Below are 16,544 nucleotides of genomic sequence, written 5' to 3'. Positions count from 1 at the left end.
ATCTTTCCTGTCATCAGCACGTCTCCAAGAACTTGCTACAAGTTGAATTAAAAAAAATATGGACATGAAGTACAGTATAGAAAATATAGTCAATAATACTGTAGTAACTATGTACATAGTGCCAGGTGGATTCTAAACGAATATGGAGGGAATGGGATCACTGTGTAAATTATATAAATGTCTAACCACTATGCTGTACACCCGAAACAAATAATATTGAATGTCAACTCTAATTGAAAAATAAAAATTAAAAAATTATAGAACAGAAAAAGAGTAACTCTGTACTATATTCTATCGGCTCAGATTAAACAGAACTTCAGCAAAGGGAATGCCTCAAAATTACTCAGAAATCCTGTATTGAAGATAATACAGAATCACCATTAAAAACCAATCAAAACTAAATACCTTTATCCGTTTTGATACAATTTCTGACAAAACCTTTAAAACAACATACAGACTTAGAGATATCAAATTTACAAACAAGAAATCATCGGTCTGAGAAGTGTCCTAATTGTTTTAACAAAAACAAAAACTAAGACGAAAATCTGGCTGAAGGAAAAATTTTAAATTAAAAGGATTTTTGGTTCTTGTTGAAGACATTTTAAACAACTAATTAGCCATAAGAATATTTTTAATTACGGCTATAACAGAAGAAATTCCCTTATAATCCAGTGTACTAACGAAATATTTAGAAGCTTTTGAGACTACTTAAGTGCAACGATCATGTAAAACACCAAAAGTATTTTTTCACTAAAGTTTCAATTGTTACAATTTCAGAGAATGTTTTATACTTTGTAATCTACTATGACCTTACTTTTAAATAGCCAATAAATTGTTTCATTTACATAAAATAAACTATCTACATATATTTTGCTTACTATCCAATTTAGTCAGTCTACTACTATACTTTGAATTGAGACAAGCTAACTTCACAGAGCAACCACTAAGTTTATGAGAACCATGAATTCTAAATTGAATAAATATCCACCATCTATCTAAATTTTGTTGTTCATACAAACTTATGAGGAAATTCAATAAAATCCAAAATTTCCCCAGAAATCATGGTTCTCCAATAGTTCAGCAGCTGTGCAGACCGCCCATACCTTCTTCGCGCTCTGATCTGAGAGGAGGCCCTCTGCGGTCTCTGTCATCTCGTCTTTCTCTTAGATCACGGCGATCATCTCTCTCACGACGACGGTCATCTCTATCCCTATCATCACGGCGACCTGAATCTCTCCAGCTTGAAGCTTCCTCGGCTGGTCCTCTTCTCCAGTCACCCTCATCCCTGCAGTGATTCAAAAAGACACATCCTAAGTTCTGCTGGTAGACTATGTGGGTAATTATAAGTGACTATATCACCCCAAGTTGGTGCTCAGAGTTTTTGGATATAACAGGGATAAAGTTTGAACTCATAACCTGATCTCAATCTGATGCCTCAGGAGTGGCAGTCAAATAAGAACATCTAGATCCATGCTGTCTGTCACAGTAGCCATTACCCATATGTGGCTACCTAAATTTATTAACAAAAATAAATTTAAAAATTTTTTTTCTTTTAATAAATAAAGTTTATTTACATTGACCATATGCCAAATAGTAACAGCCAAATGTGACTGCTGGCTACCATAATGGACATTACAGATAGAGAACATTTTTCTTCCTGCAGAAACTATTAAACATAGATGATCTAGATCTATAAATACGAAGCCACTTTGGCCAAAGAAAACAAGCTAGGACTACTACCATTAATAAAAGCAAAAGGGCTTTTAATAATTTAAGGGCAATAAAACTGACCTAAACCACAGGGGAAAAGTAGCAAATTGGTAAAGATACCTGGACTTGCCCCACTACCAGAGAGTTACACAACCTATACACAGCCACGCAGCCCACACCTCCCATTTTCTCATTTTGCTAAGAGGGAATGTTCAATTAGATGATCTCTAAAATTAAAACAAACATAAAACACTACATTATGATTCTAATAGATAATCTGGGGTAGGGGGAGGAAGGAGAAGTACCATTTCTCAAAAATGATTAGGAATACACAAGACAGTACATTAAGAAAATCCTAAATGTTAACTCCACAAATGATGTGAATTAGAACATCAAACCTTGGTCGTCTGAAGCGATCCTCTCGCTCTCCATCTCTCTCCCTCTCCCTTTCTCTCTCTGGGTCTTTGTCGTTCTCATCACGATCTTGACCATCTCTCTCTCTCTCTTTTTCTCTATCCCATTCACGATCTTCTGATGGTCTTGATTCTCGAGGTGGACCCCAACTCTCTTCTCTGGCTTTTTCTTTCTCTCTCCATCCACCTTTTTTTTTTTAAAAAGCAAAAAAAAAAAAAAAATTCCATTCAAGAAACACAGATTGGCAACTATGAATAGAAATCTTAATGTCAACATTACTCCATCATCATTCTAAATATTAAGATATTCTAACCTCAAAAAAAAATTAAAGCCATTTTCTTCATTTCACAGAATTACCAGCTATTTGACTACCTATCATGTTTTTCTGACATATAGGAACATATAAGAAACTTATATAGCCTGAGTATCCCATATGCAGACAGAGATCTGGGGTATAAAATCTGTTCTGTTGGTAAACAATTCATTTAAGCAGAAAACGTAAAAGGGTGTGGGACAGGAGCTATATCTTTGAGAGACAAAGCCCCATTTATGAGTTGATTTATATCTTGCAGCATTTTCAAAACCTGTGTAACCAAAAACTCTTCCTTTCATATTCCTGCTCTCTACCATTTACCACCAATGCAGTTATGAAATAAGGATATACCCTTTGACCTTGTCCAATACCTCTCACTTATCCATGGAATGTCCAAATCTAGAAACATTTTATTTATTTATGTATATGCACACAAAGAGGCTAGTCCAAGACAGAACAGAAATTTCATGAAAGTTTATTACAGCTATAAGGCTAATAATTATTATTGCTGTTAGCCTTTATATTACTATGTGCCACATCACTAAACTCTGCATATATTAACTCAGAATCCTATCCATAGCTCTGAGCTATGTACATTTCATATTTGCCTACACGCTAAAATTTATTTGTACCTCCAAAACTAATACTTGAAAACTTTTACAGTCACTCACAGACACATGCACAAAATGGCAAAATGTTTTGAGTGGCCTGACAAGCAGAGTCTCAGCTAAGGTCGAAAAAAACAACACTCTGTCATCTTGCTGTAGCTTTCATATTTTAAAAAAGTGTCCTTTGGAGGTCTAGTTAGTGCCATGTTTTTGCATTTTTGTGCTTTTGGTTGGTTATTTCATTGTTTAAAATGGCCCACAACTAAATAATTAGATAAACAGTGGTGCCCCTGAAGAGAAGCAGGTGTGTAGGTGTAGGGGTGTAGAGTATGTGTGTGAGTGCGCACGTGCTCAGTTTTGGTAAGTTGAGTTTGAAGGGTCAGTGACACTTCCAGGTAGAGATGTGCTGTTGGAAACACCAGGTCTGAAGGGAAGGAAAGAAGTCATCTGGAGAATATGGTAAATGTCACACACTTGTATACAATTGCTCAAGAATAATAAAGTATGAAAAGATGAGCAGGCCTAAGACTGACAAAGTAAGGCAATGAGCTCTTCCCATGAGCATAATCCCACGGCTAGCAAGAGTACAGACAAATGTGTAGTAAATTTTGCTCTTCACTATTTATTACAAAGAGGCTAGTCCAAGACAGAACCTGAAGAATATGGATACTTAAGGTACGAACACAGGAAGAAAAACTCTTAAAGCAGACAACAGGTAAAAGGAAAACAAAGCACATAGCACTAAAGCAGAAAAAGGGGTTAAGTCACAATTTGTTGTATGGGATATTGAAAGCAAGCTTTTGACATGAAAATCACTAGAGATATTCCAGGAAAAAGATAAAACACCGGTGTATCTAAAAACTAATAGTAATGTACATATGACAGAAATTGGGCTACATTAACATTTCATTTTTTCAGTTGAAAACCAACTTTATTTAAAAAATCAAGACGTGATTAGCCATGAGACACCCCTTGTTTGAAATAACCTGCTATCATCTATGGAATAGTGGCAACTCGCTTATGTAAAAATTTCACTTTCTATTTGTAAATATGTCAAATGGATTCTATAAAGCAGCCAATATGGTTTTCTGAATTCCAGAATTTTACCTGGCTTGACGAATGGTCTCCAGAGACCAGGTCTTGTTGAGTCATCACCCCTTCTGCTAGGAATCCGATCATCATCAGCCCGCCTTGAGATCCGGTCATCATCCATGTTTCTCCAAGGCCCCCTGTCATCATCCGAACTGCGCCTGGGAATTCTTTCATCATCGGTCCCCGGTCATCATCCATGTTCCGCCTGGGACCCCGGTCATCATCAGCACTTCGCCGCGGCCCCCGGTCCTCATCCATCCCACGTCTTGGTCCTCTGTCCTCATCGGTTGTCCGCCAGTTTCCTCTGTCCTCATCCAGCCCTCGTCTAGGTGGTCTGTCATCATCCACATGACGCCAACTTCCCCTATCTTCATCTCCAATTCGTCGGGGAGGCCTGTCATCATCTCCAATTCGTCGGGGGGGCCTGTCATCATCGCCAATACGTCGAGGAGGCCTGTCATCATCGCCAATACGTCGGGGAGGCCGGTCATCATCTCCAATTCGTCTGGGAGGCCGGTCATCATCGCCAATTCGTCGAGGAGGCCTGTCATCATCACCAATACGTCGGGGAGGCCGGTCATCATCTGCACTACGCCAGGAAGGCCGGTCATCATCTGCCCCGCGGCGAGAGAACCGATCTTCATCAGGACCACGTCTAGGGCCTCTGTCATCATCCATGCTGCGCCTGGGAATCCGATCATCATCGGGTCTAAGAGAAGAATCTCTCTCTTCATCTTCCCCCAAACGTCTTGGGCGATCTTCTTCTCTTCTATGAGGCCTCTCCTCATCCCGTCCTTCTCCACGCCTCCACTCCCTACATAGCAGCAAACCAAACATTTTTAGAAAAGCAGGATCCTTTTCAAAATTACTTCACTCATTTTTAACAATCATTTCAGTGTAAATCCATTAATCCTACTCCTAAAAGAATGTTCTTCTAATAAAAAATATAACACAAAACCCAAAATAGTGGATAAATAAATAAACCAATAAGCAGACAACTGCCTTAAAAAGGTTATCTGCACTTTACCAGTACCTTGGCAATTTCATTTTAAAGGCTGGTTTGATCTACTTAAGAAATTAAAAGAAAAAGAAAGATATGTCATGGAACTGTTCATTCTTACTCTAACTTCAATATTATTCAATTAGGGAATTCAAAAAACTGAAGCATGTATTTCTCAAGATGTGTTAAAGTCAGTAATTACAGCAGTGTTGGAGTAAACTATAAAACACATTTAATAGACACGCATACAATTCTTCACAGCTCTCCTTTTCCCAAGCCTACAAAAGAAACCAAATTAGAAAACCACTAGTAAGGCCTTTACAGGACCTTTGATTAGTTGGTACTAATTTCCTTAACTCTACTTACTTCTCTGGAGGACCTCTTCTCCACTCAGAATCTACTTCAGGTCCTTTTCTCCACGTGCCTTCTGAATCTCTATCTCCCCAGCGAGAGTCCTACATTGACCAAAGTTAATGGGACGCAACACTCATTACAAAGACTGGTATTATCATTCAAACGTTTTTGTACTTACATTAAATAATTTTAAGTCCTTAAACATAAACAAATTTTAAAACTGTTTCTTTTTTAACCTGAAATCAGACTGACAATACAGTGAAACTGGTATTCTCACGTGTTGTAGGTGGCTTTAAAAACTGATAAAACACCACTTGAAAGCAATCCTGGCAGCATCCCACTGGAATTATTAAAATGTCTACAGATTTTCTTGACCTAGAAATTATCATTTGAGATTATGTGAAAAAAAGCCTAATGTCCCAAAATGTACATCTGTGTCTACTAAACAGAGGCAGAGCAAAGTAAATGTCTAATGAGGATGGTCAAATTAATAGTTAATTTCCTCTCCAAAATATTACGCTGTCGTTAAAAATTACGGAAAGGCAGTGGGAGCTACTCAACATCCTTAGGGTGAAGAAAACGTAAATCTGGTAGAACCATTCTAAGGGGCAATGCATACAATTTTAATCGTGCACACCTGACACAGCCTGACTGCTCCTACAAACATAACCCAAGGCCGTAAGAAAAGTAAGAACAATATGTAACGAGGTCGATGGGTGCGGTAGAAGGACTATAATAAAAATCTAACAAAGCTGAAAATAACAATAATCCCAAGTAGATGAAGAGAATCTTGTACTTAAATTTTAAAATGTCTTGGCAACAAAAACCTCCAACAACTAGCAATAAGAAGCAGTGAAGGACAAGAATGGCCAGATGATAAGTCATCTGCCATCAAAGCTACTCACTCTGGGCTATCTCTCAATATGGGAGCTGCTCTAAGAGACTTGTCCAAGTGAACATGGGAAGAAATATGAACTCAACTGTCAATGTAACTTATGGTCACTTCAATGGAAGAAAACCAAGTTTCTCCCACCTTGCAAACTCACCCTGCAAATTAAACTCAACAAAGAATTCAAGTTATGAGAAGTTTTAGTACAAATATCAAAACCTCGAAAGAGATTTTTCGGGGTGGCTGTGAGAGCCAATAAACAAAGAGAAAAGGTGAAAAGATGAAGAAGTACAAATTTGTAATTACAAACAGTCACGGGAACTTAGAGTATAGCATAGGATATATAGTCGATATTATTTTAATGGCAGTGTGCAGTGCCAGATGGGTGATAGAGTAATGGAGGGGACCACTTCATGGATTCTATAAATGTCTTTTTAATTTAAAATAAATAAATTAAAATGAAAGCAACAAAAAGAATTCTAAAAACTTAACATATCACCAAAAATTAAGTCAGTTGATAGATCAAACAGAATAGGCCCTGCTGATAAAACACACAAACTAAGCAGGAATCCCAGAGTATCAACTACAAAAGGATAAAGAGGTGAAAAGAGTTCAGCAAAACATAAAAAGAGATAACAGAACTTTGAAAGGCCAAAATAGAGAAAAAGAGAAAAAAGTCCCCAAAATGAAGGAAAGTCAATCTTCTCTAAGTAAATTAAATCTTGGGCTGAAAGGGCACATAAGCCAAAAGGATGGAACAATGATGACCACTCACTTAGGAGCCTAAAGATAGTCCTGTTGAAATTTTTTAACTCCCTTTACCCCAAGGATAGAAAAAATTTTTAAAGTTTCCAAGGAGTAACACAGTGTCTACAGAAGTAACAACACCAAGACAATTATCAAGAACCACCCACCCCATCCACTGTGTACTGGGACGCACAGGCTCCAATTATCTGAGGGAGGAAGATTTTGAACTGGCTGAACCAATGAACCAAACTGAAATAAAAACCTCTTTTGAAACATACACAAAGATATGTTGAAAAAAGTTAAAATAAAACACACAAAAAATGTATCTACAAAGGAGGAAAAATTATACGTGAACATACCTGAAACTAAATCATGTTTTCCAATATGACTACAAAACTGTTAAATGAGTCCTTAAATAGAGATACTTGCTTTAATGCTCTGGAGGCAAAAATATTCAGCTAATTGCAATAAAAAATAAATACAGGTACGCTCAGAATTTTGTTTTGTTCTGGAGACAGAAGAGTATTCAAAACTTTGACTGTTAAAGCTTAGACGGATTTTGGACAACATTGATAGTAATCACTAAAAGAATAGAGAAACAAAATGAACGGAGCAAAGTTCTTAAGTGTGGCTTAAAGAAAAGAAGAAATGGCCAGGATATGGGGGCAAATAAAAAGCTCCAAACCAATGTCAAGAATAAAACAAATCTGTTACCATGTTAAATGTGAACATGCTAAAACTAAAGACTCTCCAACTGAAAGAGAAGAGGGCATAAAACAGAAACAAAAGGTTAAAAATGCACAAAACGATAAACACAGGTGGATTTGCAAAAACTAAGAGAAACTCGCAAACATAGGTAAGTTACCTCACTTTCTTCGTAAGATGAAGCTATCATAAATTAAACGAAACAAAAACTCTGATTTCATACATACACACAACTCTGCGCCCAAGAGAAAAGGAATACTCATAAAATTTGACCATGTTTTAGGACACAAGAGAAAAATGTATTGAATTTAAAAAAATTAGAAACCATACAGGCCACATTCACCGAGAATGAAGTAAAAACATAAATTAGCAACAAGAGTAACAAAGCTAAGTCTATCCACATACATTATAAAACAAACCGAAGACAACATAGGTAACTAGTAGCAGCAGCTCCTTCAATAAAGGTAAGTGTCTGATACAGATAAAGCAGTGGAGAAAAAGACAGACAAATACTCCAGTTACTTATTACTTCTTACCTTAAAAAATAACCAACATTTTGTTTAAAAGGCAGCCTGGGCACATCCCAGGGAAAACAAAGAGCATACTGATAGATGTCACAGATACATAAGGCATAAAACCAGCTTGGAATGGCTAGAGTAAGCAGGTGACTTATGAAGTGACATATGAAGCTAATGAAAAAGAGCAATAAACATGAAAGTTCCAGGCTGCTCAGGCATGTTTTTACCTTTGGCCCTAAGAAATGAGCACCAACCAAAAAAGGTTTGAAACCCACGAGCAGGTGTAATGATCAGGTATACATTTTGAAAAATCAAGCAGGTCACAACATAGAGAAAGGTCTGAAGCTGTGGGAAAATTATGACCAGGAAAAATAGTAAGAAAACCGATAAGTAATATAGGCAAAAGAAAAATATGAATTAAGGTAGGAATGCAGAAACAGAAAAGAGAGGTTTAGATTCAAAACTGTGATTGAGTAACGGTGCCACCAGTCAGGAGAGGAAATTAAAGACACAAGATACAGGGGGAAACAGGTCAGTTTTTGACAAGTTAAATATTAAAAATAAATACTTAGACGCAAATATAACCAGTTTAAAACACTAAGGCCGACATCAACACATGCACCGACACGTATGTACCCTGTAAGAGGACTGGTTGATAAACACATGTCATACCAGGGGAAACAATGTCTATACACTCACCTTTCTAGAAAGTGGATCATCACCAAGTCTTCTCTCTTCTTCTCTACGACGCTCCCTTTCTTCAATTTCCAACTCCCTTTGGCGTTTTTTCCTTTCTACTTCTTCTAACTTCTTGACCCGCTCCTGATATTCTCGAAGCTCTTCCTCACGTTTTGCCCGTTCAGCACGCTCTCGCTCTTCACGCTCTAAAGAACACATGAAGTTAAAGGTGTGCCTCCTGCCCGTACCTTTCTCCTAGTGCGAGGTCTCCTTTGCGGGTTTTAACATGCAACACAGAGTAGAAGCAAATTATTTTTAAGAATTTAAAAACAGCTTACAATCGGCTAAAGGGCAGAAGATTTTTGAGAAAACAAGCATTATGTCACTCATCATTATAGCTTTGTAATGACTTAAGAGATACTAGGAATCCCTCCCTTCCCAATTCCTGAGCATCTAGGATTCCAGATAAAGTATTTGACAGTTTCATCTGGCATATCTTCCTCAAAAAATGTTGAATACTACATAGAATACAGTGATAAAAACTTAAAAGGCAGTATCAGTTTTTAAAAGAACACCAAAAATGTGAAAATCAGCTGGTAGGACATAACATCTTCACATATAATGAACTGTAAACAACTAAGACCTCAGAACTTGAGAACTAGTTAGTTGCAGTTAATGAGCCGATGATCCTGATTCCTCGTTCCTTTACTGTCTAAATGAGATCGCTGTATACTGACCTAACGACAACCTGTGTTATCTACCTACCTCCAATCTCGGGCTAGTTACCTTTGAGCATCTGTTCTTCTGCTCTCCTCTGCTCCTCCTCTTCTTTTTCTCTATAGTATGTTATTCTGCGTTCTTCTTTACGTTGCCTTTTACGTTCTTCCAAGCGATTATGCCTTTCTTCTGCTAATCGCTCTTCAAACTGTTTAAGTTTTTCCTGTAATTGGTTACCCCAAATTTAAAAGAAAAAGATCAGATTTTTTTGAAGAGCCACAAACAAGCAGTAAGTTTTAAGTTTACAAAAGCATTCCAAGTTTCTTGGAACCATAAAAAACAACCTTCTAGTATAAAAATCAGGATTCCAAATAACTTGAAGTTGTTCTCACTTGTCAGATTTCTAAAAATTTAAATTATTGACAATATTAAGTGTGTTTGCTACCACACACTAAATCAAATGATTACATTAGAACTGAAGAGCGGGACACTGATTTTTTTCTGAATCAAACAGTAAACAAAAGCTTGTATCGACAGCAAATTTTATGCAGTCCACCTTTACCTTCAGAATATAGTGATGACTGACTACTTAGCCTGGAGAATATTTAAAAATTTTTCTATTAAAGTATTACTGAATGATAAGTAATAACATTATAAATATTAGCTTAAGATAGAATGTCCTGTGTTAAAGAAGAACCCTTAAGGCAAAAGCCAAAATATTCAACAATAAACATTCTCTGAAGTCATAAGCTCACCTCATAAACAGACTGCCGTGCTGCCTTGAGTCGCATTACAAATAAATCTCTGTCTTCAAGCATTCGTGACATTCTATTCTTATGTTCAAGAGCCTTTTCACGTTCTAGCTGCATAGTAGTAATCTGCAAATACATAATACAAAGTTAAATTTCTAAAGCATTCATTATCTGATTACTAATTTACCCCAAATTCCTGACAGATATTCATGAAGAATACAAGTAGCTCCTTTGACGCTTCCATCTTGCCACAATAATGGAAGGTAACTATCATTTGTGCCAACAGGTCCCTAGGAAAGCAATCAGGGACAGAGATGGATAAGAGAGTCCTGGGCTATCCGTAAGAAAGTTTTTATTTAGACTCATAGTGCCGCAAATTTTGTAAAGGAAAAAGTATAATGTATGTGGTAAACAATAAATAGCTCATGGTAATAAGCACTATGGTTGAATTATTAAAGGCACTTCTTCCTTAAAAACAACTGGAGATTAAGGCAAAATGAACTACTGATTTAAGGTTTTTCCTTTTTTGCTCCGAGTGAAAAAATGGAAGGCTTCAGGGCAGTGATTGCAGCAGATCATATATTTCATCTGGTCTGCAGCACTTTTCCTCATTTCATACAGTAGAGACTTATCACAAAAATTCCAACTCCTAAAAAAATTAGAAGAGTTGGCAACACTAGACCCAGAATGACAACGGTCTGATGGAATCAAGAAGGGGCTGCATTCTCTCACTGAGGACTCCACAGATGTATACAGTCTCCTGCCTGTGGTTACCTTTTTTAACCAGAATGAGATCACTTTCTTTTTATTACCAATTTGACCACTACAAGCACTTGCAAGCCTTTACTTTCGTATCATTAGGTACACATAATACAAACTAACGAAACTCTGAAAGAACCGTTTAGTCGCAAAATACTGCATATTGTATGACTCCATTTACATGTAATATCCAAAATAGGCAAATAGAAAAGATCAGCGGCAGCCTACAGCCAAGTGGTGCAAAGGAATCACAGAGTAACAGCTAATGGGTACCAAGCTTCTTTTGGGGTATGTTCTAAAATTAGATGGTTGAACGATTCTGTGAATATACTAAAAACTATCAATTGTCTACCTTATATAGATGAATTACATGGCATGTAAATTATATCTCCATAAAGCTGCTTTTAAAAACCAGACTTTTCAGCTTTTGTATATTACAAGTTGCATTTTTTTTTAACCTCTACTGTATAAATTTCTGTCTGTCCACCAATCTGTTAGTATGCAGCCATTAAAGCAACATTTCTGGCTAAAGAATGCAAAATAAACCAATTTTGAAACCCTGGTCCCGCTTTTGGCACAGTATTTAATTATAGTGTACAGTCTAAAAATATTACAATTAAAAACTTACTCTTTCTTCTTCTTGTTGTTCCCACAGATCCATGTCTTTAATTCTCTGTTCTTCGTAAGCACTCTTTATCAAAGGGATTTCTTCCAAACGTTTAGCTCTTTCAAAATAGTCGATCTGAATGTCATGAAAACAAATGTAGTTTTAAATAAAATCTTGTTTAATTTGGCATGTTAAGTCTACCATCCTTTCCTTTACCTTCTTTTCTTGATTCTTCAGGCGTTCTTGCAGTTCTTTCTTTTCTTTCTCCAGTTGTTCAACCTGTTTAGCCATGATGAAATCTGGATCCAATTCTTCAAGGTCCTGAAAATATAAATGCACACACGTTAATAAGGATACAAAAGAAATATAATTGAGCACTGCTTCTAGAATCAAATCCTAACGCAATATAAAAATGTTAATGCTTACTTCAGATTTTAATAAAATATGTGTACCAAAATAACCAAATAACCCAAAATAAAATAGTATATGGTAAAGGATTATGCTAAGAGATCCAGATAAAAGTTTAATAAGCAATATGCTACATACTTCAATATCAATATCTTTGAATGCTTTGGCACCCAGTTCTGTTTTCTTGATCTGTTCCAAACGCTCACGAACAGTTTTCTTTTTGATTTGCTCGTGTTCCTGTAAGATACGCTCCTTCTCTCTCTCCTTTGCCTCCTGTCGTAGCCTCTCTTCTTCAGCCTTCCGTACTTTCTGGAGTTCAGCTTCCCTTTGCTCCAACTCTTCTTTCTCACGCTGGATATTCAGACTCTCAAGTCGCTCTTTCCTTTCCTCAATTGTCTGACGGCGAGCCAGGATGCGCTGATGCTCTTTTCGTGAATTTTTAAGGTATGCAGTAACAGCCAACTGATGCTGTTCTTCTTTCTCTTGCTTCAAAAACAAATGCATTAAAAAAATTTTAAGCTGACATACCATAATAGTAGACATCAAAAAAATTACTAAACAATTCTTATAAATTACTTTTATATATGTTTTCATTTAATAACAGAAGATGACATTATTTAAGCTACTAAGTTCCCAATACTAAATGCTACAGTGCTACTACTATAACCTTTTTTTTAAAACTTTATATTAGTTTCTGGTATACAACACGTTGGTTAGATATTTATACAGTCTTTAATAGCAATGACAGCTGAAAAATCTTTATTTGCTAAGTCAACTTTTCTCTGCAACAAACCTACTTTAAAGTGTTCAAGCTAAAGAGGAATCCTAAAAACACGTAACAAATGAAACATAAGGAGAAAGGAAAAGCCCAGTCATGGTACTCCCTATCTGAGGGGCCATCACATGTTGTACCCCCAGGACTCATATTGCCTGTGTAGTCTATTATTTTACATCATGGAAGTCAGCTCAATGATCTGTATACCTGATAAAGACATCTGATAAAATATCAAACCTACCAAATATAACTGAATAGGAAAAATAAAATAAATCCTTTCTCCTAGACATCATTTCAAACCTTTTTGTGAGAGACACAGCATGAGGGCCCCTCAAAAATTCTGTAGTTCATTTCTCCCAAAGATGCGTACCAGTATATGAGCTGGCTTAATGACTTCAAGTGCTTTTGCAAGTACTGAGGACATGGCTGTCAGCTGGTTTCTTATCTGTTCTGAAGGCATGCTTTGCAAATGAGGACCAAGGGGAGCATCTTCTCGAGTAGCGTAATTCAAATCAGATCCAAAACTAAGGGTCCGAGAAGTGTGGTCAATGCGAACCTTTGAAAATTAAATATTATCGGCAGTTAAATCTATATGCATATATGAAGTCATTCTACACACGAATGACTTTTGATAAAAAATTTCAACTGAATTTGAGAAAATAATGTTAAATACAAAAACTAAAGATTCCACTCAGTAAAGCTTTAAAACGGTGCCACTGTACTAAAAGCTGAGAAACAAAGGACATGTGTTTTTAGTCCTCAAAGGCCTGCTACCTCAGTGTCGCACATACCTGCAGGTCGCAGTGTCTGGCTGCATCTACTATGGCACGTTCCAGTTGGAAAGCATCAACAAAAGGAACCAGAGAAGTCAAACGAGAAAACTCAATGCTCTGATAAATTTGTGCCACCTGCATAAAAAACACAAGGTTACTAATAGCTATCATTTATTCAGCATTTTTAGGTGTAGTCTCATGACAACCATGGGAAGTAGAGAAATTATGCCCATTTTTCAGAGAAAAGAAACTGAAGTTCAAAGTATCTGTTAACAGTACATTGCTAGAGCTAGCCATTCTAATAAAGCGCTCAACCCCAAATCCTATGCTTTAAAACACAATCTTTTTAAATCCTTTCATAAAACAAACAAAAATAAATGGTTACTTATTTGTAGATAAAGACCTGCTACTTACCTAATTCATCTGAGTGTTTTTTATAGAATTATCTGTCTGAAGGAGACTGGCAGCATTACTATTTAAGTTATACTGCTAATTAACCTTCGACCACTTGTATAGCACATGAGAAATAACACTGCTCACACGTACAAGAGAAAGCAGGTCAATGAAATGCGCATGAATGCTGAAATGAACACCCAAATGGAACAAATGGAAGACAACACAGGAACATTTAAGCTGTATTATAAATCTTTAACAGTCAAATCTAAATAAGAAATCAGACTAAAACATGTTAAAAGACTGGTAATACGTAGTGTTAGTAGGAGAAAAGGCTTTCTAATGTACTACTGGTAGGAGGGGCCAGTAACAGAATCTTTTCAGGAGCCATTAAAGGTTTAAATGTGTAAACTCTGACTTATTCCACTTCTTATGCTACGGAAAGTCACAGAAACATGGAAAGATACATTATGAAAGATGTCCACTGCAACGTTTTTCTAAGAGCAAAAACCTAGAAATAAGATTTCCATCAATAGTCTGAATTAATAAATCATGGCAACCTTAGACAATGAAAAAAAATGCAGGGATTAAATAGAGTAAGGCAGACCCTTACATTACTAACAAGGGAAAACACACCAAGACAGTGTTTCAACAAAAAAGCAGTTACAGATTACATGATATAATAAGACTAATTTTGGACAGGAAGTAGAATCTGGGGAGGCTCCCAGATTCTAGGCCATTCCTAAATCTTTCAGTTTTGCAATCAAAACAAGAGGAGAAATTCCAGTTCTTACATATAACATTCATTTTTAAATTTTTACCTGCTGGAGAAGACGGAGTATGGTATTGTTTTGCAGCTGTGGGACATACTGCTGCAACTCTGGTTCCTTTTCAGGTTGGTCCCTAACCCAATTTAGAACCTAAAAAACCAATTAAATTGAAAAAAAATTATACTTTCTAAGTAACAGATACTAAAACATCTGCAAAACTTTTTCAATTTTAACATACGAAAACATCGCAATCCAAATACAAAATGTGATGTGAAGCTATTGATACTTGTCTGAAGGTGACTGACAGCGATGGCTAAAAATTAGTCGTGCTGCTAATTTACCTCCAAAAGTTTATTTAGCACATCAGAAATATCTTTTCTCTTGAGATAAAGAAAAAAGACAATGAAATGTGCACTAAATTCAAATACATAGGACATACGTTTCTCTCTTAACAGAAACACAACCAACCTAAAACTGCCAACAGGGCAGGCTACATGGTGGTATCACCAAAACCTAAGCACAAAGGCTTACCTTTGTCACTCTCTCACAGAGTTTCAGCGGGTTAAATTCTACTTCGAGCCAATTGTAAAGGTCTTTCACTTCTGGAACAACATATTGTAGTACATTGAATCTGACCTACAGTAAGCAAAAAAAAAGATTTAATTGTTGAGGGAAATTTTCAAACTGGGATTCTAAATTGAGTATAAATTGAAAAAATATATAGAATTTGATATCTGGAAAATGACTGAAAGATTGCCTAGCCTCAACCTTTAAATTTACCAAAGAAGAATCCAGGACAATCACGTTGTGTCTCTCGCCCCAAATTATGTAGCTTCCTATAATAAAAAGCCCCACGAGAACTTAAAAGAGAAATAAAAACCCTAAACAACATCAATAAAATATTTCCAAAAACAACTCATATGGCCAAAATAATCTAATTTATTATCAATAACAAGTAAAATACCAGTTTACAAATAACTGAACCACAAAATTTATCACGGCACCATCGTTCTTAATAGCCCCAAACTAGAAAAACTCAGGAAAAACAGGAACCAGGTTCATGTAATACACAAAAATGGTCAGTGAACAGTAACACTGAACGCAAGGAAATGTCACAAATATAACACTTAGGAAAAGAATTTCACAATTCCATTTATATGAAATTTAAATTTCATAAAATCCATAAACAGGCAAATCTGTGATGTTATAAATCAGGACAGTAGCTATTCTTGGGGGTTTTAGAAAGTGATGACTAGAAAAAAACCTTTAAGAATTTACCCAATTACATTTATGCTTTGTACTTTTAAAAAACTGTTAGTTTAATAACATTGTTTATATTTAAACAGAACTCAACTTTCTTTCGCAATCAAGATACTGCCTGCATAATCTTACCTATAAAGGAAACAAAACAGTGGCATTATTTTATAAACCCAAAAACTGCCCATAAGCAACTTGTATCTCACCTGTGCTTTAACCTAGAATATGTACTGCATGAGACCTTTGAACTGCTAACCCAAAGACAGTTCAAGTGCAGGGACACAGTAAAATCCAAAAGTATAGGA

The 16,544-nt window shown here is 36.3% G+C and overlaps 1 protein-coding gene and 2 non-coding genes across 3 annotated transcripts in view; all 3 read right to left on the bottom strand.

Annotated features, from left to right (window-relative positions):
• The window catches only part of EIF3A (eukaryotic translation initiation factor 3 subunit A), a 31,857-nt gene that overhangs the window by 1,164 nt on the left and 14,149 nt on the right, over positions 1-16,544 (bottom strand). Inside the window, 16 exon segments of the mRNA XM_006920822.3 lie at positions 1-35; positions 1,104-1,285; positions 2,109-2,310; positions 4,153-4,314; positions 4,317-4,951; positions 5,504-5,592; positions 9,050-9,234; positions 9,815-9,968; positions 10,501-10,623; positions 11,885-11,998; positions 12,080-12,184; positions 12,410-12,757; positions 13,417-13,602; positions 13,838-13,954; positions 15,034-15,132; positions 15,514-15,618. The exon segment at positions 1-35 is cut by the window's left edge and continues 1,164 nt beyond it. Of these exon segments, the coding sequence (XP_006920884.1) occupies positions 1-35; positions 1,104-1,285; positions 2,109-2,310; positions 4,153-4,314; positions 4,317-4,951; positions 5,504-5,592; positions 9,050-9,234; positions 9,815-9,968; positions 10,501-10,623; positions 11,885-11,998; positions 12,080-12,184; positions 12,410-12,757; positions 13,417-13,602; positions 13,838-13,954; positions 15,034-15,132; positions 15,514-15,618 (2,841 nt within the window).
• Positions 14,264-14,394, bottom strand: LOC112470190. The gene has a single exon (XR_003042878.1). It is a non-coding gene; the product is annotated as a small nucleolar RNA SNORA19 (small nucleolar RNA).
• On the bottom strand, positions 15,267-15,397 carry LOC112470191. The gene has a single exon (XR_003042879.1). It is a non-coding gene; the product is annotated as a small nucleolar RNA SNORA19 (small nucleolar RNA).

This window comes from Pteropus alecto, unplaced genomic scaffold (assembly GCF_000325575.1).
Source record: "Pteropus alecto unplaced genomic scaffold, ASM32557v1 scaffold177, whole genome shotgun sequence".
In the NCBI taxonomy this organism is placed as follows: domain Eukaryota; kingdom Metazoa; phylum Chordata; class Mammalia; order Chiroptera; family Pteropodidae; genus Pteropus; species Pteropus alecto.
This window is presented reverse-complemented; position numbering and strand designations above follow the sequence as displayed.